General features: G+C 37.9%; 1 protein-coding gene across 3 annotated transcripts in view; it reads left to right on the plus strand.

Annotated features, from left to right (window-relative positions):
- The window catches only part of col11a1a (collagen, type XI, alpha 1a), a 77,429-nt gene that overhangs the window by 23,232 nt on the left and 26,347 nt on the right, over positions 1-27,850 (plus strand). For all 3 annotated transcript variants that reach the window (XM_010736089.3, XM_010736090.3, XM_010736093.3), the window contains 29 exons: positions 794-868; positions 1,005-1,088; positions 1,873-1,929; positions 3,092-3,145; positions 3,261-3,314; positions 4,405-4,458; positions 4,623-4,676; positions 5,778-5,831; positions 6,259-6,303; positions 6,529-6,582; positions 6,700-6,744; positions 7,313-7,366; positions 8,248-8,292; positions 9,000-9,053; positions 10,217-10,261; positions 10,783-10,836; positions 10,967-11,011; positions 12,724-12,777; positions 12,911-13,018; positions 13,168-13,221; positions 15,506-15,559; positions 16,607-16,651; positions 16,834-16,887; positions 17,131-17,175; positions 19,470-19,523; positions 20,154-20,207; positions 24,310-24,363; positions 24,481-24,588; positions 27,285-27,374. In XM_010736089.3, the coding sequence (XP_010734391.3) occupies positions 794-868; positions 1,005-1,088; positions 1,873-1,929; positions 3,092-3,145; positions 3,261-3,314; positions 4,405-4,458; positions 4,623-4,676; positions 5,778-5,831; positions 6,259-6,303; positions 6,529-6,582; positions 6,700-6,744; positions 7,313-7,366; positions 8,248-8,292; positions 9,000-9,053; positions 10,217-10,261; positions 10,783-10,836; positions 10,967-11,011; positions 12,724-12,777; positions 12,911-13,018; positions 13,168-13,221; positions 15,506-15,559; positions 16,607-16,651; positions 16,834-16,887; positions 17,131-17,175; positions 19,470-19,523; positions 20,154-20,207; positions 24,310-24,363; positions 24,481-24,588; positions 27,285-27,374 (1,701 nt within the window). The remainder of the gene's footprint in view (positions 1-793; positions 869-1,004; positions 1,089-1,872; positions 1,930-3,091; positions 3,146-3,260; positions 3,315-4,404; positions 4,459-4,622; positions 4,677-5,777; positions 5,832-6,258; positions 6,304-6,528; positions 6,583-6,699; positions 6,745-7,312; positions 7,367-8,247; positions 8,293-8,999; positions 9,054-10,216; positions 10,262-10,782; positions 10,837-10,966; positions 11,012-12,723; positions 12,778-12,910; positions 13,019-13,167; positions 13,222-15,505; positions 15,560-16,606; positions 16,652-16,833; positions 16,888-17,130; positions 17,176-19,469; positions 19,524-20,153; positions 20,208-24,309; positions 24,364-24,480; positions 24,589-27,284; positions 27,375-27,850) is intronic.

A 27,850-nucleotide genomic window follows, 5' to 3' on the forward strand; every position in this document is an offset into this window, starting at 1 on the left:
TAACAGGTCAATTATTATGGTCAAACTTTTGAAGGTTAGAAGATGAGGAATGATATTTGCCTCGGTATATGCATATTTAATGCTTATAGCTCTTTAGACTCTCTGTTCCACAGACATGCTCACACACACGTAACATACACACCCAAATTCATGGAAAAGGATGTTGGTTTTGGACTGTAGACAGTAGCGTGGTTTACAGATGGACAGGCCTAGTCTATGTGTGCTGGAGGAGGAGGAGCACATGTTAATCAAACTAACAAACACAGCACACCACTCGGCATTTACTCCTCCATCTGTGTATCTTCTTGTGTGTGTGTGCATGTGAAAGTGTGTGGTTGTGCTTCCATATTACTGCCACTCTTAACAATGCACGTGATATCAGAGTTCAAGAGTCTAGACCAAAAGAACTCAGGTACACTTATAAACACGATATATATGGGACATTTTGTCTACACTTTTATTGATGATGATGATTTTCAGTGATCTATACTATTATAAAAAAAACTGAAAATAAACCTTATTTGAAAACCACAAGAAGTGCATATGTGGGGCAGCCAACAGAGTAGGCTAGGTAGTTAGGCAGCTTTAATTTAAACAACAAGTTATTAATTTAGCTATTTAGATATGAAAACATATACAGGCACATACAGTCATACAGGAAGAGGAATTCCAAATCTCCATCAACCTGCTGTCTTTTTTCAATATTCTGTTTTCTTAAATATGTTACAGTAAATCATTCTCATGATCAAGTTGATCACTTTATTAATGTGGTGATGCCTCCTTTGTATTGCAGGGTCCTCCTGGTCGTGCTGGTCTGCCTGGTGCTGATGGTTTGGCAGGACCTCCTGGTACCATGCTGATGCTGCCAGTAAGTTCTCAGAGTAATAAAACACAGAAGTACATACGAGTTACCTGTATGTAATTCTGATTTCTATGATAATGAATGATGAGGACAAACAGAATTAGCAACTTTTTCAGTGCCTGTGTCTGTGTGTTTTCAATAGTTCCGCTTCGGTGGGGATGGTGAGAAGGGTCCAGTGGTGTCGGCCCAAGAAGCCCAAGCTCAGGCCATCCTCTCCCAGGCCAGAGTAAGTAGAAAAGGACATTAAACTCACTGGGAAGCCAAAAGGCTGTGGACAAACCCCCACCCCCACCCTGTCCACTACACACAGCTGTAGGAGAAAAGGAGGGGAAGGATGAAGAAGACAGTATTTTGTTGGGGAGGGGAGGGGGAACACTGCATTTCGTTGGCCTTGCAAGGCTAAAAGGGGACATGCCGAGCTGGCTGAACAGCAGCAACATAAAAAAGGCCCTTTTAACAGATGGACAGACTGTTAAAAATACTTGAGGGGCTTTTGACCTGTGTGTGGGCTAAACCAACAGGTGTAGAAAATGTCTTATATGTGTCTTGTATATGTGGTAGCAGTTGGAAGAAAATAGAAAATCTGACAAAAAAAGAATGCCATGTGAACTCTATAGTATACTATATATACTATAAATTGTCATTTCAGATGTATTGGATGCATTTTTTAATATAATCAATTTAAAGTATAAATAATGAACAAAAATAATCATTTAATTTTTAATTCAATTTATTTATTTATTGCCAAATCCTAAGAAAAGGTATCTCAGGACATTTATGGACACTGTTCTTATATAACAGGTCTGGACCATACAAATATAAAAAGTATGTAACATTTAAAAATGCATTACATTCAAAACTGAAGCATGACCCAGGATACAAAAACAATTAAAGTGTGGAAAAATATACAAAGCTGTACAAACGCCTGTAATATATGCTCAATAGTATGAAGATTATCTTTTTTATTAGTAGAATTTGACCATGTTCTTGTCTGTGTGTCTGTCCTGCAGCTGGCTATGAGGGGACCTCCAGGGCCAATGGGTTTGACAGGAAGATCCGGGCCAGTGGTGAGTCTTATTTATTATTCAACCTATTGTAAGTACATATGATAATTAAAGTTGTCATGTGTCACATGATATCCATTCAGATGAGATATATTCAATATTATGACACAGTAACATATACTCAAAGCTTGATATTATATGCTCCAGTATTTCAGAAATTTTAACAGCTTAATCAGTAAATTTGCACTGAAGTCTAAGGGAAGTATCTTCTATGTGTGGTTTGTATATTTTAGTGTTTTTTGGACACATGTATTAGAGACGCAGCAGAAACCAGATTACTTCTGTGAAATGTTATTGCATCCATGCTTGGTGGCTCAGTAGCCATGCTGCCTGTCTGTTAGGTTCTATCAGCTGCCAAGAAAATTTCATTCTGTTGTTGCCCCCCACCCCTCCTCCTCCTTTCTCTTGGGCTTGTTGATACACGATCCACTATTTATCTGCAGGAAAAGGCCCTACAAAAGACACAAAGAATTGCGGTCTGTTAAATCTGCTGTTCTAGGCCAAGCACAATGATCTGACACGATATAGCAATAAGTAGATAGTACGTGTTATGTATTATCTGCTGCAAATGCACCTCTTTAACATGTTTCCTTTCTTGATTGATTACATGTTTAAAGCTCAGATTTTCAGTCATTTCAACTATTTATGATTCTAAAATCTCTCTCTGTAATTGCCAAATTACCAGCTTTGAGACCATGCTCGTCTGCAGACAGATTACAGTATATGCCCCAAATCTTTGTCTGGGCTAACAATTTAGCATTGCATTTTTAGACTTAAGTATATGCCAAAAGACACCCAGTTGTGTTAATATGCCCGCATCTCTTTTAATGTTAGACTAAGCCATCTGGATAAGATCTGATACCTTTTTAAACTGATGCTAATAACCGTTAAAAAACAAACCTTAACCACCCAAGTCAATAGCATTGTTATCCCTTTAGGATTTTTTGGTCTTTGACTACCTCATTTGAGTTCTCAGGTAGTACTTACATGTGTAGTAAAAGGAATGTGTGGATTCATGTTTCCACAGAACACAAAAAGAATTCCTATATAAAGCTAAACATCGCCATCTGCTGTTTACTTTACACAACCTCTCTGTCCTGTGGCAAACTGCATGTCACAATTTCAAAGACAAATATTGATGTTTGTTTGTATTTTCTTTCTTCAGGGTCTACCTGGCAGTCATGGACTAAAAGGTGAAGGTGGAGACCCTGGTCCTCAGGTGAGTAAGAAGTAATAATCTAAATAATGTGTGAAAATATTCCTCACCAGAAGGCCACCGAAGGCCAGGTTATTAGTCCTGTTGGTCACTAAGTGTTCTTCATGTGTCTGTGCAGGGTCCCCGTGGAATCCAAGGGCCTGCAGGACAACCTGGCAAAGCTGGCAAGAGGGTGAGTGAACTCAATGACCTGGTGTTGTGTGTGTGCTCACATGCCTTAGTTTTTCTTGATGTGTCATTGTTTGTACTTGTGGTCTGCACTCAAACGCTGAGAGGCTTATTTCCAGTCCAACAAACAATTGCTTGATATGTGCTTAAAGGTCTGCGCTGCCTCCAGTCCTCGCATCAATGGGTGGGCAGTTAATCTGTCTGAAAATGCCAAAATGGGAAAACTCGCTATGGATGTGGGGCGCAATTAGTATCATGGTGCAGTCACTTTTCAGGGCCAAACGTCTTGACCTAATTGGTTAATAATAAACGTAAATCAGTCATAGGGAAATGGGTAATACATTTATAGGTCAATTGTGGCCAACATGTAAACTGCTCATCTACTGCTGTAATATATTATTTCTTTCGAAAACAACTAATATAGCAACCAAGAGATAATAGTAATAGATAATCCAAACAGGATTTAATAAACATCACTGCAACAGGGAAATAAGATATACAGTATATTTCAGATTTGTCATCTTTTGTATGTTTAATAGTATTTTTTTGTTTGTTATCATGTCAACTGTTGTAAGGAACTGGATAGATGATTCCCAGTCCTCCTTAGTTCCACTTCTTGAATGCTTAATTTTTATACTGCTTTAATGCCGTTTAACACTTTGTCACCCAGTGATTTGTGTCAGTCAGCGTTATTACTTCTGTTCTACTTCTAGGTCTTTGTTGCCAACTCTGTCTGTGACTTCAGGCTGTGTATTCTGCTGAGAAACATTTTAAATATTTGTTGTTTCGTATAACTGATAAGACAAACTCCAACAAACCACATTGACCCCAGGAGAAGTAACTGTTGCTTTGGTAACAGTTGATTGGCATCCAGATAAATAAGCAAATAAATAAACATGCAGGGAATGGCTGTTGCATTAAAATGTTACTATTTGATAGTCATGTCTAAAATAAAGGGCACTTAATAATTATAAACCTTATTGCAATTTACTAGACTAGGTGACATTTTGCCCCAAAACCACTTGAATACCTGACAACTAAAATATGTAAGTCATTATCTATAGGTGTAATTTTTTTCTCCTGCTGTCTCTTAGGGTCGTGCTGGAGCTGATGGGTCCCGTGGAATGCCCGGAGAGCCAGGCTCCAAGGTACCATATGCCATCACACAACCTTTCATGTTCACATGACTAACTACAAATGAGAAATAGTGTAGTTTTCATGAAGCTATGAGCATGCTGCAGCCTATGATTACTTTGATGTGTGGTGATGTTGTGTGTTCTGGTGACAAATCCTCTGCTGTGTGTCTGCACAGGGTGACAGAGGCTTTGATGGACTCCCTGGACTGCCTGGTGAAAAGGGACACAGGGTGAGTTGTCAGTTTCAGTTTGTCCAAGTTCAGTTTGTCAAAACCGTGTGTCAAAAAAAAAAAAGTATATAAAAAAATTAAACAGCTTTTTAGTCTTTTACTGTTGCAGTATCGACTGGGGTTGAATCCCTGTGAGAATTGCTCATTGAGATCCAGAGATCTGGAAGGACTCCTAATGAACAAGTGAATGAGTTATGTTATTTTGCCTGAGAAACAACTGCTGTAGATGTTTTTAATCTTATGGTCATAGTTGTTGGGGATTTTGTCTTCAATTACTATAATTGACTGAAGGATTGGGTATCTTTTAGATACTAGCTAAGGTTTTGGATGTAATGAAATATATTTGGCTGCAGTCAACAGTCATATTTGGAATTTCATATATAAGATTACACTGAGTAATTTGCTTAAATGTAAGTGTGGTGAGTGAATGGCTGCAGTATCATGAGGGGAATAATTCAATAAGAAGTTGTAATTTGTTTCATTTTCCTAATGTATATAAGACTGACATCTGCAGGCAGTTTTTCACTGATACCAGGTAGCCATTTTTGATAGAATAACCCGCAGTTTATGAAGTAGTTTGGGAAACAGAAATTACTTTATTATGAAGGTCAAGAAAAAACAAATGAAAGTATCAAATATGTCTCTCACCCCAGTGGAACTTCCCCCTGTGGAGTATACATTTTTATTGGAAAAATGTAATTTTTGATGCTTCTTTAGATTAGAGAGATGCGCTCATAACAAATAACATCATAATATAGGAAAAACAACTCATCGATACATAGGAATGAAGAAACAAAAAGGTTTTAAAGTAAACAACAATTTCAACATCAGTAGAACAGTATAATTGAAATGTATAAGACATAGAATACTGCACAATACAAGTTTTCAACAACATAAAAGGCAAAATGATGCAGAATGTATCAAATATGAAAATTGAGCAAAGCTAAAAGAAAATGTACCACACATATAACAAGCCTGTATCTGATTGGTTAAAATGTTTGGAACCTAGATTGAAACATTAAGGCCTAATCAATTTATAAAATGATGAATAAATCCAAATCCATCTCTCTTTTTTCTTCTCCCTCTTTTATTTTCTCTCAGGGAGAGCCAGGACCAATGGGACCCATAGGTGCCCCTGGAGAGGATGGACAAAGAGTAAGCACTTCCTCTTTTAACTAACACCCTTAATAATGTTTAAGAGAATTGCACTGGACAGAGGTGATCCACTTCAGTTACGTCAGCAGTGGCCCGCCAGCTGAGCCCTCAGGCAAGAGGGAGCAGGGTGGAGACTATGAACTGGGAAGGAGGAGGGTTTGTGTTTAACCTTTCCTCCCCCTGAAAACTGCATAACCATCACCCCCAGGCCCTTGCTACAGTCTGATGTTTAGTTAGGCTAAGATTAAGCCCGAATTAATTCAAGCTTTTGAGAGTTTATTACAGGTGGTGACAGATGATATTTACTGTTTCAAAACAAGATGCCATTATTTACTTCAGATTTTATTTATTGAACTCCAAGATTATGAAACACTGAAGCACTCTATTAAAGATTAATTCAAAATATTTATGTCTTTTCTTCCCTCAGGGTGAAGATGGAGAGATCGGGCCCAGAGGATTAGCTGGCGAGAGTGTAAGGCTTTTCTGTTGTTGGTATAGTTTCATTAGGCTATCCCAAACAGGGGATTCCAACATGTAGCAACAAGATCCTCTTGAGTCTTGCTTTTCAAGTGGTCTCTGATGTCTGATCTCTCTTTGACAGAAGTATCCGCCAGAGCACTACTGGTGGTGCCCTATTGAACATTATTTATTGATGTATTGAGCAGAGAATAAAAGTCTTTGCTCTCATTCTTCTTAGGGTCCTAGAGGTTTGTTGGGACCTCGTGGTCCTCCAGGACCCCCTGGAGCTCCTGTACGTATCATCACCCACTACCGCCCTTTCTGCTAATATCACTTCATGTACCTGGCATGAGTACGTGTAGAAGTACTGCTAGATAGTACATGAGTTTACTGACTTGTCTCTTTGCAGGGTGTTGCTGGAGTTGACGGGCCTGCAGGTCCCAAAGGAAACATGGTATGAACTAACTCTCAATAAACATAACTTGAATGTTGCTCTTTCAGCTCCTAAGGTTGAAGAGATCCTGGGACTTGTCTGAGCTGTACATTACATTTTCTATAAGTTTACACTGTCTAGGTGAGGCTGTTAAAACCCTTTAGGATGTGCAGCTGGGAGGTCAAAGGTCATTCTTTTGCCTCAAGACCTAAAAAAGGGAATAGGCTCTAAAAAGGCAGCACAGGATCAATTACAATTTGTGGTGCTAAGAAGTAAAAAAACATGTAACAAGAAATGATCACTACTTTTTCATGTTCTCCAAAGTCAAAAAACAAGGGCTTCATATTTGCACTGTAAGAGTAGACCACAGTTTAAAGTAACTACACAACATTGTAAATAGAATACAGTAGGTTCACAGCACTGGTTAGTTAAGAGGCAATCTGAGAGGTATTCATGTTGGTGTAGTTGAAGTTTTGTAGGTACAGCATATTGAAGACAAGTCACAGATTGATGTATGTCATTTGGGACAGAGGATTGCACTGGGACTAGTGTTTGTTGTCTAGTTTTGACAGCCTCTATCATTTTTCAGGGACCACAAGGAGAACCAGGCCCACCCGGGCAGCAGGGAATCCCCGGAACACAGGTGAATGAATCAATCATATACCCATGGCACCCATGACAAGAGCAAAGACAAAATGCAGTGTAAACTCATGCACCATGTCCACAGACACAAGTTTTATTCTTCATTGCTGTCGACATCTTCCACAAACTCTAAACGCAGAGAAAAGCAGATATACGTTGGACTCATTGTTGACAGCTTGTAAGCTCAGAGATACAGTTGGTAGCTTCATACTGAGCATCAAACAGCATTGTGTGGTGTTTTTTTTTTTATTTCCAGGTGTAAAAGACAATGTTGTACTTGGTTAAATTTAAGTTACATAATCAGAAGTTATTTAGATTTTATAAATTTACTCCACCACCTCTCTTCTACCTACCCTTCTTCCATTCCTCCTTACCTTCCTTGAAGACATTAAAAAAAGTACACACACACACATGCACAGACGTACTCCCCACGCGCATTTTATCTTGGGAAGGGTAGTGTTTCGGGGTAGATCCATTTGAAAGCATCTTATTCTTTTTGGTGAAATTCCTGCAAAGCTGCCACACCTGTTGGAGCAAGCTTCAGAGCCTCAAATTACCATATGACACACACACACACACACTTACCCACATACACAACACTGGCACACATCAGGTCACCTTGAAGTGCATATATGGAAACGTGCGCAAATATTTAAGTGTAGGCAATCCTACAAGCATGCTAAATGCTAATATGCCGACTGACCACCCCTCATTACAAACACACACACACACAAAGACACAGGTTTTACATTCCTTCACTAAGTCAACTATTTACGGCTCTAACAAGTTCTCCAGTTTATACAGCTTGTGTCTGTTGTGCTTGTTGCTGCTATAGCAACAGCAACAACTCTTCATATCTACTTATGTGTACTTGTCTCATAGGGTCTTCCTGGTCCTCAAGGCCCCATCGGACCACCTGGTGAAAAAGTATGTAGCCTTTTCTTTTATTATGTATTATGTATATTTATTATTTTTTTATTCTTTCTCAAAATGTATATTAAACCTTGAAGCACAATAAGCATGACATAAAATAGAAGCCTGACTGATGTTTTCAGACTAATTAGTTATCTATATTACTACTATAAAAGGTTTCATGTAGGATGGAAAATTCCTACTATACTGTTGCCTTTCAATTAAACTTTAGGTAACCTGCAGGTCCTGAAAAAGTCTAAAAAGATTAACTATACTAGAATTGTAAAGAGAAAAAAACTAAATGTAGATATCTTAGTTTGATATATGAAAAGAAAATCACCACATTCACCATGTGACATTCTTTTCACCATACATACAAAATAGGGTTAGTAAACGTCAATAGTCAATTTTATTTATAAATGTCAAAATCACTAATCACCCATTTGAATCCTGTTTAATCTACTAAAGATGGCCTTTTTGTCAGGTTTCATGCCTTTTAGCTTAAATGAAACATATGTAGTGTTAACACATTTAATTCATGATTTTAGTCATGCTCTCTTAAATCTAACAAAGTAAATGTGCTAAAAATGTTTTATGTTCAGCCTTTGGCTACACACTCTGAATGAACTCTATATACTGTAGCCTAGGTAATACACGATTCTGAAAGTTATTTGTAACCTCTAATCTTTGACCTTCTTTGTGTTTTTCTTTTCCTCACACAGGGACCTCAGGGCAGGTCGGGGTTGCCTGGATTACCTGGAGCTGATGGGCCTCCTGTGCGTGCTCTTATCACCTATATACGTACATACAGTATATGAGTATTACAAACACACAAAAAAACAAAAAAGTGACACCACTTTACTCCTAATACATCCACTCAATCTTCAGACACCATTGTTTCTGAAACTCTTCTGCAATAAATGTGGATACACTGTGTAACGATGGATTTAACCTCACAGAAATCTGTCATGGCGTTTTCATCAGCAGAAATATAATAAGTGCCTTTGGAGCTTTGTTATTCTACACCTGTAGTCACTCATGTCATCTCTCCTACTCTGCCCTCGCTACAAGAGGTGTGCAAGTTCAAGAAGCAGGTATCCGTTAATTGTCCCCAGGCCCCAGAACCTGGTGATTTACAGCCTTCTGCCTCAGCCTCACACCTCAAATTGAAAGTGCCAGGTGTTCAAAGCTAAAGGTTTCCATGTATGAGGGCGGGTATGGAGCTGTTTGTATGGGCATGTCTACCTGCCCCATCACCCTGACACCACCACGCTGGTAGCGATTAATCTGCCCCAGACTTCTACTGAGAAAGTCAATTTTTTGCTTTACTGACATACACAACATCACTTTATGTTAGTTTTTCTCTTATGCTGCCCTAATAGTCACACAAATATGCAAAGATTATATTGTGTGAGACTGAACACCTCACACACATCTTTCACTAATTAACACACACGACTGAATTGGTGCAGCAGAAAAAAACAACATAGCGCACACCCTGACAAAGGACTAGAGAAAACCTGTGTTGTTGGTGTGAATCAGTCCAAATGCTGACAGTGTTTTATATGGATTCACCACTGCTCAGCTTTGGTGTGAAAAGGCATATACAGGTTACACAGTGTGAGTTTTGAAAAGTGATGCTCATTAGTTAGTTAGCCCCCCGCCTGGTAAACAAGCTTTTCTTCAAGCAGTTTGGTCACCCCTTTGCTCTTACTCTCAGATTTATACCAATGTTTCTTTGCCATGTCATCTATAGCAGCTATTAATGACAAAAAAGGCCTTTTCCCCTGTAGTCTATGGTGGTGACATCAGTTCTCATATACTGATGCTTAAAAAATATAAATGATCAACTAGCTGAGTAACATCATTTATTCACACCATTCACTCTGTTGGGTGTTTAGTTTAAAAATAACATTGTGGCAACATTCTTATTTTATAGGGTCATCCTGGTAAGGAGGGACCTCCTGGAGAGAAAGGAGCCCAGGTAGGTATATTTGCAAAAGAATTGTGTCATTTGGATGAGATATTTATTTGTGTGTGGTGTGGTAAAAAGACCGTAATGTCATAATGTGCAGTTGGTACCAAGGTGTTTAAAATTATGAAATGTATATAGCTTGTTTTTAATATACTCCAAAGATAAGTCTTTATAACAGAAGCAGAAAAAGGACAACAGTATCTTAACATTTTCGTTTAAATAAATCATATCACTTTTATTTATATTACATTACATGACAATTCAAAGAACATGAATGATACTCGTATGGTCAGTTATCAAATGAAAATATATTTGTTGACAAGAAAGTGTATGTTTCTATAAATTTAAAGTAAGTAATATAATTAGTTACTTAAGAACAACTGCAAACTACCGTCTTACTGTACATAGTCTGCTCAGTTACAGTAACTGGTTACTAGCATGTAGAGTAAATGCCACCTGCATTTAAATGCTCATGAAGACATGTAGGGTAAATGTATTTTCTATAGTAACTATTATTTTCGTCTCTCCAGGGTCCATCTGGTCCACAGGGTCCTATTGGTTATCCTGGTCCTCGTGGTGTCAAGGTATGGTATTAGTTTTTATCTAGACATTTGAATGATGAGCTCTATTCCTCAACGGTTAAAAAAAATCATTTGTTTTATTGTACTGTCTTTTTTTATGCTTGCTCATTATCCTGTGCTTCCTGTCCAACAGGGTGCCGACGGTGTCCGTGGTCTCAAGGGGTCAAAGGGAGAGAAGGTATGAATTGCTCAACTGTTTTCACATTATTTCTCAATTTACCACCCAGATTATAGCCACCGAAATCGAACAAAGATTTATGAAGTTTTCTCAACAGAAGTTATATTCTGACCCACGACAACAACAGAAACATTTTATTTCAAGTGTTACTACTGCAGCAGATATATTTGCCACGTTGAATCAACAGACTATATTCAATGAGTCCAAACTGACAATGTTTTATGTCAAATTACTTGTGTGAACTTCACCTGGTGATGGAGGTGAAGACAGCGAAATAAAGTTTGGGATCAGCCCATAAATATATTCATGTGAGAGATGTAACTGTAGCTGTTCATGTGCCCTCCCAACTTCATTTATCTCTTGTAACTGGAGTGGACAGCTGCTGCAGCCCGAAAGTACTATTCAGAGGTCAGTCAATAGCCATCTTTAGTGGAGACAGAGACTTTTCTGGAGTGACCCTCAATCAGTTGTTGGATGTAAAGTCGTCATGCTCGAGGCTTTTGGTTTCACAGCAATTCATCTCAAGCACTTTTGAAGTGTTCTGTGTTACCATGTAGAATTTAAACTAAGCTGCTGTTTAATATGTATGACATTTATTTAAGATCGATACAGTTATGCTGCTGTATAAAATCCATTATCCCACTGAGGGGTGTTGTTCTCTCTACAATGACAGGTATTCATATCAGTTTTTTATTGAATTATTTATGGCAAGAGATTCAAAAGCCAAAACCTGAGGAGAAAGGGTTTGTTATGAATAAAGGATGTGCTTTACTTCAGGTGTGTGTGTGGTCTTCGTGATGCGAGGTTTTGGCAACAGACATGCTCAGTGCTGCATAATGCATCAGATAAGGTTGAGAACATGGACAGGTGACAGACTAGAAACAGAAAGTGTGAAAGAAAAGAGGCAGAGGTTAGGCTGAAGTGAATAGTGCCCTTCAACATCCATTTGATTTTGTTTAAAAATGTTGGTTTATTTGCAAAAATCATAGAATTGCAATTTGGTTTCATTATTTTTACAAAACACTGTATTTTTGAAAAGGATTTGAAAATTTCTCACATGTGAGTATGGGCTATATATTAATGTATTAAGTTTATCACATCAATATATCCAAAATGCCTAAAAATAGTTGGTCAAAACGTAGGGCACATGTTAATACGGCACAGCTCATTTACCAACGGCGAAACAGTTCCTTACATATGTTGTTCCACTAAACGGCCAGCAGATAGCAGCATCAATCCTGTGATCCACAGAGTGAACATGGGCAGGCTGAATATTTAACAGATGTTCAATAAATACAAAATGGTCAGAAGGCTTAATAAGTTCCCAGTGAAATGAAGAAAATACGTTATCCATTCTCTCTCAGTGGACCAAATACCTTAAAGGTCCAGTGTGTAAGATTTAGGGGGATCTGTTCACAGTATATGGCAGAAATGGAACATACTATGCATAACTATGTTTTTATTAGTGTGCAATCACCTGTTTTCTGTTACATAAGAATGAGCCCTTAACATCAACAGACACCAGGGGTTGTCTTCCATTTAGTTCAGCTCTAGATAAAGCAGTTTCACAGCTGCCATAGTTTTTCTTTAATGCTTGGAAGGCGAGGGTGAGGCCAGGTGGTTGCAATTAGAAACTACACCACTAGATGCCACTAAATTCTTGAAACAATAATATGATTAAATAACCGACTGGCAAATGTGTCTCATTTTAGGGCGAGGATGGTTTCCCAGGTTTCAAGGGAGACATGGGAATCAAAGGAGACCGGGTGAGGAACATTTCTGAAATAACATCATCTTTCATGCAAATAACTTCCTACGTGTCCAGTCTGCTCTTTTTCTTTTTTTTTACATAGAGGGAATTACTGTACATTACTGTGATATTCTGTGTGTGTGTTATAGGGTGAGCTTGGCATGCTTGGGTCCCGTGGAGAGGATGGTCCTGAGGGTCCTAAAGGCCGAGCTGGCCCCAATGGAGAGTCAGGTCCCATTGGTCCTGCTGGAGAGAAGGTAAAAGGGTTACTACTACTAAGGAGTTTTGAAAACTGATACAAGAATCATATCTTGCCATGTTTTAATCTTAGTTCCTCTTTTCAACCTTGCTCTTGTTATGCTTACGTTTTGTTGTTGGCTGACAACTTCCTGTTAATGTTTGTCAGGGTAAACTGGGCGTTCCAGGATTACCAGGTTATCCAGGAAGACAAGGACCTAAGGTAAATTAGCATCACTCTCACCACAATAAGGATTTTTTTTCTACTGTACCAGTCTGCTCTGTCCTTCTCTGTGTCAGTTATAACTGTCAAGGTGCCTTGATTATCGTTGCACACTGGCATAACACAACAGGCAAAAGACATCCGTCATAACTAATAGCTGTATAATGGCTATAAAAAAGTTTATATACCACTTACCATCCATTACTAGGAACTTTTGGGTTGCCAGATTGTAAAAGAGAGTTACCCACGTCCAGCGTGATATTTCTTTTGTCTTTTCGGCTCCTTAATTAATCAAAAACATTCCAGTGGACTGTTGGACCACTTACGCTCAGTGAAGGTGCTCCAGAGCGTTCCAAAATACATTTTTGATCAGCATATTGCGTTTTTTTAGTTGCAGTCTCATGAGAAAGCAAGAACAGATGAATATGACCAAGATTTACTTCTGACGAATATACTACTACATTATTACAAAATAGAAAACATTAACAACAATCAAAGGGATATTTTAACATCTTTTTCTACTTCTATTATTCCAGATAAGTCCCTAAAACTAATCTTTGAATCAACTAAGTAACTAAGTCATTAGTTATTTTATTAACCCTATTTATTAACCCTTATTTAGGGTATTTTAAAATATTACAGAATTTTTCATAAATCACTCTTAATGGATTTTTGCACAATTATGATGATACAGTTATTCTAAAATAATAAGACTCTAAATCTGTTTGTGTTTCTTGAAACAAACCTTATCCTATAAACACTGTTTTTATCTACCCACCTCCACCTCACACACTCTGTAAACTGTAGCTGTGACTGTGCTAAAAGAGCAGTGCCCTCCATATGAAAGGTTTCCTGCCAAATCTGAAATGGTGGCATGTATTGTAAGATGTAGAAGTTAATCATGGAAATTATACCTAATGTCTTACAGTGTGTGATAAAATGATTTATTGATGTTAAAAGATCAAACCATTTTTCATTTTGGTTTCTTTTAAAATCTTTCATTCTGTGAAATTGTTAAGCAGAATTTATCAGTCCATAGAACAAACTATATAATTCAGATACTGGATGGGATGTACTTGCATTTATTATTATAGGGGCATTATCATATAACATTATTTTAAAACCTAATTTACCTTATTATTATTATTATTACTTATTATGTCTGAAATCATTGTGCATGCTGCCCACCATCTACTCTGTCTGACAGTCCTGTAGAACCAGTTTTTGTCACCATTTGTCGAAGTGAACATGAGTTCATGTTGAGAGGTGTTGCCAGCCTGGATTCTGATGAAGTAGTGCCACAGGCATGTCTAGGCACTGCCTATGAGACTCCCAGCCACAGAATACTCTTTTATTATTGCAGAGATTTGTATCTAATCAGAATTTACAAACATTTGAAGTTTTAAATTACGGCAGGCTGTCTGAAGTTGACCCACAATCTCAAAATGAGGAACTAAATGAACAAGTCAAATCTTTTGACAGTGCAAGATTTATGTACAGAGACGTGGTTTATTAGAAATAAGGAATAACCGAGCAGTAGTGATGTGTCATTGATTATTTTTTATTGAATGTCCCTGATGCAACGTGTGATGCGGTGCTGCAGAATGGGTAAGCTGCTTTTTAGTCCCCTGCTCACAGAGTTTGACTGAAGAAAAATCACATGACCTTGTCTTGTGTTTACAGGGGTCTTGTGCTTAGCCTGTTGTTCTCTTTGTGAATGTGTGTGTGTGTGTGTGTGTGTGTGTGTGTGTGTGTGTGTTCCCCAAACACTCATTTAAGTTTAGTTAATTTGCCTGAGAAACTTCCTCTGTTCTGCCAGCTTGATAAACTGCAGAGATACCAGCGTGTGGAAAGTTTGTGAATTTTGAATTTAATTTTTTTTTGGCTTGGGAAGGCAGTTGAGTTTTTTTTTTTTTTTTTACCTTTTTATGTAAAACTTTTCACTTCATAGGAATATAGAGACAGTGTTTTACAATTTAAACACGTTCATTGTATTAAATAGTGGTGTTCAATCCAGCTGAAGCAGAGACATTCTTTAGATAAACAACACTAACAAGTCACGAAGGAACAATGTATTGAGGTCTTGGAAGTGATCACTTTTGTATTTCAAACCTCATACTAAATTCATGGAATTTTACATACAGCCATAGTGCTCAAGATGATATCCAAGAATAGTGCAGATGAAAACAGGATCTGCCTTCATTATCATGCATGCCCTGAACCAGCCAGCCTCTCTCCTGTTTCTCTCATCCCCCTTCATGATATCTTCCTTTCTCATTGACAGGGCTCAAGTGGTTTCCCTGGGTTCCCTGGAGCCAACGGCGAGAAAGGAGCCAGGGTAAGAAAACACACACACACTCATTGAATACACACACTGTGCCTGTTTGTGTATGAAAATCACCACACCATTATATTCCAGAACAAAATAAAATTGATTCCTATTATAAAGACCTCTGGTTGGTGACTTGGCACAAAAAATGACTGCAGCAAAATCAATGTTGGGGAGAGAACAAAAGATGTGGAAACCATTGTACTTATATTGAGCCCCTCTCCCCATTTCTGGGCTTAAAAAAGTTTCACTCACACAGTTTTGACCCAAAGAAAGAGTTAAAGGCACAGGTTTTGCTTTCAACAGTTATCTATGATCTATAATAAATCTTCACCTTATTTAAAATGTTGTTTTATGGAGGTAATCAAAAAAGTATCAACTTTGGATGATCTTAAATAAAGCAGTGGAAAGAAATTTGTTATATCCTTTGTTGAGTACATCAGAATCATGTAATGGTCACTTTGAAGTACATTATCTCACTTATGCCAAGGCTACCTGCCAAAATGAAACACTTTTTTTTTTTTTTTTTTTTCATAAAATCAAATTGTGTCCAGTGTTGACTTAAAGCCAGAAAGTCATTTCCAGCTTTGTATAAATATTTTCACTGCATGTGTTGGCAGGCTGTTTCTGCTGCTTTAGTCAGCCAACCAGTGGAAATAATATTACAATTCTTTGTTGTCATTCAAAAAGTGCATGTTACAGACAACTCTTTTTCTTGTCATTGAGATATGACCTGTTGACTTTTTTTGAACAAGGATTAATTTACATGTTTTTTCCCAGTATTTAATTGGTACACTCAGGCAAGTAATGTTTCTTAGTGTAATGTAGATCAGGAAAATGTTTTTAACAAAACTACAGTTGATTTAAAATGATGGAATTTCAAGCTGCTGATTGAGAACAAGAACAATTGTTTGCAGCTGTTTGACACAGTAGAAGTGATTTTATCCTTTTTCTGTAGGACAGATGTTCAAGTGCTTTCAGAAGTAGATGAATGTTGAATAACGACAAATAGTTAGTATGTGTGCCTAAAATGTTTTGCCTTTGATTATCTGACAGGGTGTTGCAGGCAAACCTGGTCCAAGAGGGCAAAGGGGTCCAACGGTGTGTATTTTAACTTTATGATTTCCATGATTATTAAAACAAATTGTGTTAAATCTTGTATTCTCCTGAAGTCTGTTAACTCTAACAGTTTTTTGGATATGACATCAATAAATTAGACTGTTGAAACATGTACATAGTATTACTAGACTAGGTTTGACTCTTGAGTTTTTCTGTCTCTGTAGGGTCCTCGTGGGGGTCGAGGAGCCAGAGGTCCAACTGGAAAACCAGGCCCTAAGGTACACCAACTATACTTAACACAACAAAATACAACTCTCACACTGATTAGGCTTTTTACAAGGTAGTAGTTTCTCAAGAGGTACAACAATAAAATAAACCAAATGAAACTTGAAATAAAATTCATGATAGATTTCTGAACAATGCTGACTCCTACTGCCCCTGTCGTGTCCCATGCCAAATACACACACAATACAGTGCAAAGATATGACATGGTCATGATTTGTTATTGTTGTGTGTTGCAGGGCACAGCAGGCAACGATGGTCCTCCAGGCCCGCCTGGCGAGAGAGTAAGTCCATAATACACTGTGTATGGGATGGCTGTAATACATGTGAATACAAGAAGGGTTATAGCTTTGTGTCAGTTTGTCATTATTGTCTTTGCATTAAAAATTGGGCTTAGGCCATTCAACATCATTCAGCCATTTAAAATCAAGCTTGTAAACCTTTGAGTTAGTGTGTGTTTATGTCTTTCATTTTATCAACTTAAATGAAATTCTATGAAGTATTACTTGCCACAGAAAAACAAGTTTAGGTTCACTGGTTAAAGCTACACACTTTCCACATACTGCCACACAGAACAGAGGCTGTCATCTGGGGTTCCTGTTCCTACCTTTATCTAATAGACGGCAGCACTTTTGTTTTGCCATCGGTTCTCAGAGTTCATTTATCCTTTATAGTGTTTTTCAAATATAGATTTATAGATTTTTTTATTCAGCAATGAGTTAGTCTTAGTTGGCTCACTCCTTGCTAGCATTGACAATCTCAGCAGTTGCTTTACAATAAAAGCATTGCAACAGTGCCACCATATTTAATACCTTTCATTACATTTTGTTAGATTTCCAGTGGTCCAATTTGCTCTGTAACAAAGAAAATGGAATCTGGTGAAGTCCAAAGAAGGCATGAAATACAAAAGGATTGAACTGTTAAGCAGCTGCAGCAAGTAACATTAACTTTTGTTTAACACTACAGGGCTAGAAAATTACTTAATTACAATTCATCAGATCATCAGAAATCAGAGCTTCCCTTCTGTAAGATAAAGTCTGGAACCAAACTCTATAAAGGCACCTCTTGTTTTTCACATAGCTACACGACTGGATAGAGTCATCATACCTCGTTAAAATAGTCACATTCAGTGTTTTTAATGTCAAGTGCCAGTGTGAATCATAATCACTAACTAAGTCATTATTTATAAAGTTTAAGCATCTTAATCTAAGTTAAAGTTTAAATTAACTGAGGCCAAAATGCTGGCTCTCAGTCCTTCAGGACTTCCAGTAAAGTGTGTTGGCATGTTGAAGCGGATGTTGACAGGCAACTTTTCACTTTCAAAAGTCATGATTCTATGTAGGCACAGTCCAATTCTGAGAGATTCAAAGTTATGAATCTTCAGCTGCACAAACTGTCAGTTCATGAACTCCATCTGTATTTCCAACAGCTTCTGCAGTCATGTTTCTTCTAATAAAACATATTGTAAAAAAATCTTTCCAAACTTATATAGATCTTCTGATATCTTAATCAGTCCCAAAACAGGGCAAGTGAGGTGAAGCTTCAAATCTGATGAATATGATTTAAAGATGAACTTAAATGATCAAGTCAGCTTTGAGGCATATTCTTATTAGAATGCTAAACATTAAATCAATTTGCATTTGATATTTTATAAGTGAACAAAATTGAATCTTACTAAATGCCTTACATATTTAACCATAACTTTCACACATCTTTTGAATATGAACATGTCTGCCAGTTAGGTTCAGCACAGTGACCTCTTTTTCCTCACATTTCACACTGTCACCATGTTTGCCCTTATTTGTGTGTGTGTGTGTGTATATATATAATTTGCTTATAATATATATCATGCCATTTTGGGGGTGCATACATTCAATGAAATATTATTAAATATTTATAAAATATCCAATTGGATTATCTTAAAACTTATTACATAATTAACTTTTTACAGTCAGGAGAACATTATGTTAGTATACAACATTTTGAATACAAAGACATTTTCCTATTGACTGGCTAAACACATTACTACCCTTTCCCCTGTATATCATAGTTCGGCATTTAACAGGAAATTACCTTATTTTATCAAGCAGTTTATTCACTTACTCAGAATCTATCTTTTTCAATAGTTAACTCCAGAAATGCTCCTTTTTAAGAAATATCACAACTCAAACATTAGAGTACACTTTTATATTAAGCCTGGTTGGACCACTAATAAAAAGACAGAGAAACGTCTAAACCCACAATTACTACTTTTCTCTGTGGCTGGATAATGGAGGGAGTGTGAAAGCTTCTTTTTTTTTTTTTTTTTTTTTTAGTATTTTGCCACTTCAGTTTGCTTGCTTTAATAACTTGGTGAACATTGACTGACAGCAATCATTTTAGATCATTTTCTGTATTTATGTAATAATTTTATTTGCTTTCTCAAGATGCGCTGAAAATAGTCCACATGACATCCTTCCAACTTTTAAACTAGTTACTGTTGTGTTTTGTTTTGGTTTTACTTTCGCATAATGCAGTAAGATCACTCATAACTTTATTCTTTGTGCATCTCTCAGCAATGTTTGTTTGTCTACTGCAGGGGCCTCAAGGACCTCAGGGACCAGTGGGCTTTCCTGGGCCAAAGGGTCCACCTGTAAGTATTTTACCTTAACGGACACTATACGCACTTGACAGGTAAATGTACAGTAAAGCTTGTAGTTTCTCACTAACCTCAGTAACTAGTTCAGTGTCTACACTCTTCCTACTGTCTCAATGGTAAATTAGCCTAGTGTGCAAACATTATAAGTCGCAATTGATTCAATTTGAGGAGTTCATGGGGTGCAGTAATACATAGCAATATCCTTAATTCTGTCCAGGGATCATTAGTCTAACTGTTATTGAAGCAGAACCCATTTTCTCACTCCTCAGTCCAGGCAGGAGACAAGTGGTAATTTCCACCTATCGATTCAGGTTAGATTCATAGCTGGCTCTCGGCTCTCAGCCCTCAGCTCTTAGCCTGTGATGTGCCTTTCATAAAAAATAGAACATGTTATTTTTTCATTAGTGTTCCAGTAGTCTTAAGTATGACTGCCTGCCTGAAAATGATGTTTGTACTACATATATTGTGCCTACAATGCATCTGCACAATACTTCAATAATAAAATATAATTGCTTGGAAAAAAAAAAAAAACGTTTATTCCAGAAACAGGGATAATCTTGTGATGCTATTATTCACTTCAAATATGAATGTGACAGTGATAAATGTACTATTTCTACCTCACAGGGACCACCAGGAAAGGATGGGCTGCCTGGACACCCTGGTCAGCGCGGAGAGACAGTGAGTTGTAAAGCTGCAATATCCTGTTTGAGCTTTCATAACCCATGTGGCTCTGTTTTAGTTTCAGCCTCTAACTTCCTGCCGAGAGCAGAAAGAGAAGACCTCACTTTGAGCTGAAAACTTGATATTTGGGCAGATTTGGCATATTTCCACTGCAAAACTGTGACACCTCATAATCTATGAGGTGAAATCTATAGTCTTGTTTTAACCCCACAGGAATTAGCTTTGTTGTGTTAATGGATGGTAGTCTGTGTATTCACTGCCATTTAGGTTAAAGTTGCCAACAAGAGCCCTTTACCTCTCATTCTTCAAATTGCCTTTCGATTGTAGGACAACTCTGATCCTCCCAATCAGTGAGCTGCACTTCAATTGAATCTCCCCACTTTTCCTCCTCCACATCTTATCTCTATTGCTCTTGTATGCAGGGGATTACAATCAGAGATACAACATTGCAGTGGGATGCCAAAAGGGTAGACATGTCTCTTAAAGCAAAACTCTAAAGACAGATCCCTTGTGAACATTGTCTGAGTTTATCTGCTTGTCTCCATTCGCACGCACACACACACACACACACACACACACACACACACACACATAGACAGCATACACTGAGTTATGTCTGAGTGAATCCAAATGGCTCAGACTCTTATCTCATAAAGATGGACACCAGGGAGTTGGGCAACCATTTCTGATGCAGTTTCTATAGGATGCTGAACCTAGATTGTCCAGTTGCAACAAGGTGTCCTTGTATAACATTGCGTAATCTGAAATAATTGAACGATGATACCTGAGATATAATCCAGAGACATACAATTTATTGCAGCAGCATAGAATGGTGGTTTGTATAATCTTTTTTTCAAAATGCAGTTATGAGCTTAATTGGAAAAGTCCTAGTAAATCTGTACTGAAGATGCACTGATGCATAGATGCCGTATCCCACGGGACAAGATTTATCTGACAATTAAAAAAGAACAAAACAAAGCAAAGTTTGACTTGATCTAGTTGCAATCTCTTACTCTCAACTTCGATTCCTCTGTACTTGGTATGCATCAGTGCACCTTGGTTTGACGAGGCTCAGAGGGCAATAAATTCTACTAAAAGCTTGACAGATCATCGCCTCTATCATTAAAGCTTCCCTTTCCGCCTGTCTTTCCTATAGATAACGTAATACACCACACACCAGTGCTTCCCTGCCTTCGCTACTATTCAAGTAACAACGATAGTCTTCATTAAGGTGTTTATGGCTGTAGATTTATGCGCTGATGAACAAGCTCCACAATATGATAATATATCACAGCAATAAAGATGCTTATAGGCGCTCAGCCTCAGCAACGCAAGTTGCATTTGAGGAAGTGCAAATAAAGATTTAAGTCGGTGTCTCTGATTCAGGGCCGATACTGTAACAGCATAGCCTGAGGGTTTCCTTTGAATAATACATCACCATAAATCACAACACATAGTGATCAATAGACCTGGAGTAATAAGTCAGCCAGGATTCTAAGGCCTTGGATTTGATAACTTTGTTTGGCTATGGGATAATAAGTTACAACTGAAATGAGTTATAAATGCAGTGCCTCAGTGAAAATTAATTATGTATGGAGTCTGATGACTGAGGGATTCAGAGATCAAATGGAAATCAGCAGAAAAGTCAGTCAGAATGGAAAGTCAGCACCCAGCGCTCTGCCCTTGGAGTTTGATATGTTTGCTTTATGCTGATCACTCCCAAACATTAATAATGGTTTTCTGTGCTCCCTCATGTCATTTTGTTTTAAAATATTACATGTTTACATATACTCAGATAAATGTGCCAGATATGTCTCCTTTAGATTATGAAATCGATGTTATGGTAGCAGTCTATTATTCTGTCTTTACACACTTTGCATGCTGTATTAATTCACTTCACAGCATCACAATGGGTTAATATTTAGGGATAATAGAAAGTACTTGGAAGAGGACTCAAGCCAATGTAGATTGGATTGTTCCTCTCACAGCAAGACAGAAGTTTATCTGATCTGTGCTGTAGTGTTGGAGTCAATGCCTAGGATGTTGAACTCCTATCTTTTTTGGCTTGTCCTTTTTTACTGTGTCTACTGAATCTTCAGCAACACTACCTGTAATGACCTCATCTAGAGTGTGTTATGGGCTTTCATTTATAGTAAATTACAATGCATTCATAACACATTATGACTACAGTCATAAACACATAATGATTTATAATGTACTATATCATAAAACATTACATGACTTATAATGAATAATAACCAAATGTTGTGTGCATGCTCTTGACTAAACTAGGGGACTTATAATGCATTATGACTACGTATGCACACACCTCAACAATAAAATGTAGTAAGAACACATAGCATGCAATAACATTCTGTGCAGTGTGAAGAGTTACAGCATGTGTTAAGTAAAGTACATATTGAAGCATCTATAATAAGGCAGGCTTGCATTTATAATAAGGCAGGCTGGCATGGACTGTTATACCTTAAAGAATCCTCACTAGCACTTAAGCTTCTTATCGCACTATACCTTGATTGTTCCCTTTTCTGTAAGTCGCTTTGGATAAAAGCATCTGCTAACTGCATCTTCTAACTACATGTTTACATGTTTACTAATGCCATGGATCCATTATAATTCACTTATAATATAATAATATATATATTATAATGCCCCATAATGCTCTATAGATGTGGTCTTCATAGAAAGTGTTACTGGAGCTTTTTAAGCATATCCATAAGGAATGCTGCAATGAACAAATTAAGCACATACTGAATATGAACAAGTTTGCTACAACTAATTGGTCTGTGTTGTGCAGGAAACAACAAAATTGAACAATGGCTTATTTAACTTTTTTCTCACATTTAAATTAACAAAGACTTCTACATTTAAAGCTGCATGCAATTGTTGACAACTATGGAGCAGGAGAACTCCAAAACACACGGATGGAATGATATTACCATTAGTGTATAGCTTATAAAGCTGTGGCTAATGTGATAGCTAACAGATGCCTAATTACACATTCAGCAGACTTAGAGCAACATTATCATTCCATTGTATTCACACATTTTGCTTTATCTTCATATTCACTGGTCTTTTAACTCTGGTTTGGCTCATCTCCTCAGAGAGAAAACTAAAGGGGTCTTTGGCTATAAATGGTGTACTCTCTTAACCAGCCACTTGTTTGCTTGGGTTTTTTATTTGTGTGACTCTTAAAAGAAGCTGGTTAAGAAAGATCTTTTCAGGGTCTTTAACAAAAATGCCCTGGGTGTCCCAATGGATCTAATTCATTTAGCTTTGGTGGTAAAGCTTGTTTCCATTTCTAATCATTAGCCTTTGAATATCTCTATCAGGTCTATCAGATCTTTGCCTGCCTCTCCCCAGCAGATGACTACATAGAATAATGCAGATGCCACCACAGTGTCACTCCAAAGAGTTATCTACTTCTGCATCCCTCTGTTGCCTGTGTGCTTTTGTAAATCTCAATTTCTAAGCTCATGTGATACTTAATTGCTGTACTCAGGGGCAATAATACGAATGGCCAAAGAGATAGACCTTGTATTCATGGATATGGCATTTCTAAGCATGATATTAATATAAAACATAAAATGAAAGGTTTGTTATAATGGTTTCCCACATACTTTTTTAGAAAGGTATAGTGTCTGGTCAGATTTATGGTCACATCTATTCATGAATGTGTCATCTATTCCATCTATTCATGAAATTTGATTCCAGCTAGGGACCTTCATTGCATACCATCGCCCTCTATCTCTTTTCTGTTCGTCGCTACTTTTGATTGTCAGTAAAAGTTAAAACCCCTAAAATCATATCACATCTACTTTATGAAGAGATCAGTATATGTATATTTAATGTATAACAAAAGGTTATACATTTACATGCAGTTATGTACCAGCCAGCATTGTAATGTCATAAATTCTACCCTTGATTGTTAATATAACCTGATGACCTTTATGTTCCTACATCAAAGCTGTAACATCAGCTGAAACAAATTCGAGTTTCTTTATTTGGGCTTTAATAGATAAGCTGTGTGTTTCCCTTGTTTTTATAAACAATATAAACAAGGCTTTATAATCCTTTTCAGGGTTTCCAAGGAAAAACTGGTCCACCAGGCCCAGGAGGTGTTGTTGGGCCCCAGGTAAGAGAAATGTGTTTTTAAAGTATAAACTTATTAAAGTAAACGTGTCTTTTTAGACCTGTAGTGTCCATGTTGGTTCATTGTTATGTTGAATACAAGTGTGTGATGACATCTTAGGGACCAACTGGGGAGACCGGTCCTGTTGGTGAGAGAGGCCACCCTGGACCCCCTGGCCCACCCGGAGAGCAGGGTCTTCCAGGTGCTGCTGGCAAGGAGGGAGCGAAGGTATGTATATATATTTTGTATAGTAGCACAACATGCTAGAAATCCCCCCTTCTGTGGTTAATAATTTGTTCAATAGGACTGCATTAGATTTGGTTAGTTACACTGAAGAGAAGAAGCGAAGGTGGCTATATAGAGGTCAACAGTACAGAGGGGGGTGCAAATTCAGTTTATGCAGTTGCAATTATCATACATGATTTGATTTTGCAGATTAAGCCAGAGCATTGACAACCAGTTATATTTCTGGAGGGCGTGCAAATCTCCATAGAGTACTGGATTGCTTAAATAAAAATGAGAAAAAGCAGAAAAAAGTCTATAGCTATAGATTTACTCAGAAACACACCACAGCAGATGCCAAGTCTCACCATTACTCTCTGTGCTACATAAGAATCTAGCAAGTGACTGCTGAAGATACAGTAGCTGAGATTTGGGGAGCCTTGAGTTACATTCCCTTCCTGGCCCTTTCCTAGACAGCAATTGAGTGCCCATTAGGAGCAGACAGTAGCCATTTTGTAGAAGTATGGGCTACGCCAAACCAACCCCCTGACTCCCAGGACCACTCAGCGTCCCCTGTCCCCCACCCTCTCCTTCAAACCCCCATGTCTTCTCCTTTCATTTTCTCCCTGTCTTCCCGAAGCAGACAGTTTAATCAAGTCCGCTGGCTAACTCCAAACTCTCCACTCCTCACAGCCCCACTTTCCTTCCCACGCTGCTCAGGCCTGTGCATCAGTATGCCAGGGACACTTTGTGGAGGTCTTGGCAGCAGAGCCCAAATCCTCTTATACCTCTCAAGCCCACTCTTCTGTGCCTCCCTGTTTGCAGATAAAGTCAGCCTGCCAATACAAAAGAAGCCAGAAGTAACTTTTTCTGAAGTCAAATGTCCTTGTTTTAGAGACGTGGTGTACAAAATCAACCAGGAGGTAAACGAAGTTGCTTTGTAATTATTGGCACTATTCCTTTCCTGTAGATAGACTGCAAGGGGACTTTTAGAGTTCATTCATTGTCTGAGGTTAGGGATAGAGAAGTGTGAGAGTATGCAAACAGTTATAGAAGCTGGACAAATTTTAGCTTGTCTTTTCCTTTTATTATTCCTTATAGCAAGCACTCTGTCTGCTCATTTCAGTCAAAAACTTATCTTTGTCCATATTATAGTGTTATGTAAAGTCACCCCAGATTTGTTGTGTTTCACATGGAGGCTGATTTTGTGAAAGCAGTGGTGCATTAATTTTGATTAGAGTTGAGGCTTATAGATTGACTGTGTGGTGACAGTGCTAATGAATCCACAGAAAACATACATGCTTCAAAATAATTGCAGCTAATGGGCCATTAAGATATATGTCAGCTACAAAACAAGTACACTTCTGTTGCTGGGGGGATGTACAAATCCATTAGCATATTATAGATTTGCTTGTCATATGCTTTTTGATCTGTATTCACTTTCTCAGCTGTTCTCAGAGTTCTCTTTTGCTTGGCTGCAAGCTGTATAGTGTGGTACCTTTTTTTAATATATAAATGCTAAAACGTGCATGCTTGTGTACTGCATGTACACATTTAACCAGGGGGCTCAGAGGGAGGATATTAAGCATCCGATTTACAAGGTTCTGTCGGAGTGCAGTGCAGTTCTCAGATACAAGATTTAGCTGTCATGTGCTTTGCATCCTCAAACCAATACTGACACCATGCCAACACCAATTCAGCACTTCACAAGCAATAAAGTTACATTAGAAGTTGTGCATGTGGATAACTCAATTTTAAAAAATAAATAAATAAATAAGAAATCAATCTAAAATAAGTGAAGTTCTAAACTCCTAATTTGATTTTGCAAAGAGTCAATCTGTGACACTATGAGGTGCCACTGCTGCAGCAATGACTGAAGGCCCTTTCAGACTGACACAGTATAAGAAGAGAGGCTAAACTGAACCTTGCATTTGCTATGCAAAATAATTATATGCAATTTTAACAGTAACAGTTGCAGTCTGGAATCTGTAAATGGGGACCACTGATCCATCTGGTAGCAGTCTCATATGAAAGAATCAGAGGTTAAACACTTATTCAGTAACGCTTATCATACGGAATGTATAATATGATTATGTGGATACTTCAACTATGAATCAAGCTGCCTGAGGGACTAGGATAGCACTTTGATTTTAATATATGAATTTTATGTTAGTAATCTGGCATTGCCTACAATTTTTGCGCATTGTCTGGCAATGCTCAGTTGGCATTTTGCTTTGATGGGCACCATTTCAGGTAGGCAGCAGAGCAGATGAGTTCTCTCCTTCACCCAAAAACCCTTCTTACACCTGATTGGATGAATGCACCACTTGTTGAGCTGTTATTAATCTTTGCTTCAATCTCAATAAATCTAAGATGAGCAATAGGTCATGAAGCATCTGCATTTTCTACATTCTAACCCCCAGTTTAAATAGTTCATCAGGTCAGGTTAGTTTGTTTGGTTCTTAAAAGAGGCTTTTTGCTTTGTGAGACGTAGTCTGACTCTGTGAGGTTGGTATTTTAAAATGCTGCTGTAATTTTCTATGCACTTTGCATCACTCATGGAACAAAGCATGGTCAGAAATAAATTATTTAAAAATGTTATTATTACATTATAGTATTTTAATTATTACATTGTTGTATTGATGAATAGCTTATAAAGTACATTAATTCTAACACAGAAATTTTTGATTGTGTGTGTATAGGGAGACCCTGGACCACAGGGATCCCCTGGCAAAGATGGCCCCCCTGGCCTTCGTGGCTTCCCTGGAGAAAGAGGTCTACCTGGCGCCACGGTAAGAGCTCCACTCTACCTGCACCTATTCATCATAGCATCTCTTTACATGTATTTGCTAGTAGAAAGTGACAGAACATTGTTATATAACAAATGGACTAGCATCTATCTCGAGCTATTCACTTCATTAGAGACACCAGCCCTGGAATTCACTCCTAACAATCAATCCAGTGTAGAGGAAATCCAAAGCGACGTCTTACAAATGAACAGGCGTGCCTCTGCATTGCTCCGCCGGCACTGACACCACTGTTTTAACCACTGCAATGCATCATGGCCGTCTATTATAGAAGTAGGGAATTGTTTGTTAGGGAGCCATTTGTGAGATCTTCCCCAGATTTAACTCAAGGACTTGTTTTTCATATTTCAGCATTTTTGAGGGGCAGCAAAGTTGTTTGTTTGACTCTATATGCATTATTTACTCAATAAATTATTAAGTGGGAAATGTTGGCAATTAGACTGTGGTGGCTGGGAATGGAT

Source organism: Larimichthys crocea, chromosome XXIII (assembly GCF_000972845.2).
Source record: "Larimichthys crocea isolate SSNF chromosome XXIII, L_crocea_2.0, whole genome shotgun sequence".
Taxonomy (NCBI): Eukaryota; Metazoa; Chordata; class Actinopteri; family Sciaenidae; genus Larimichthys; species Larimichthys crocea.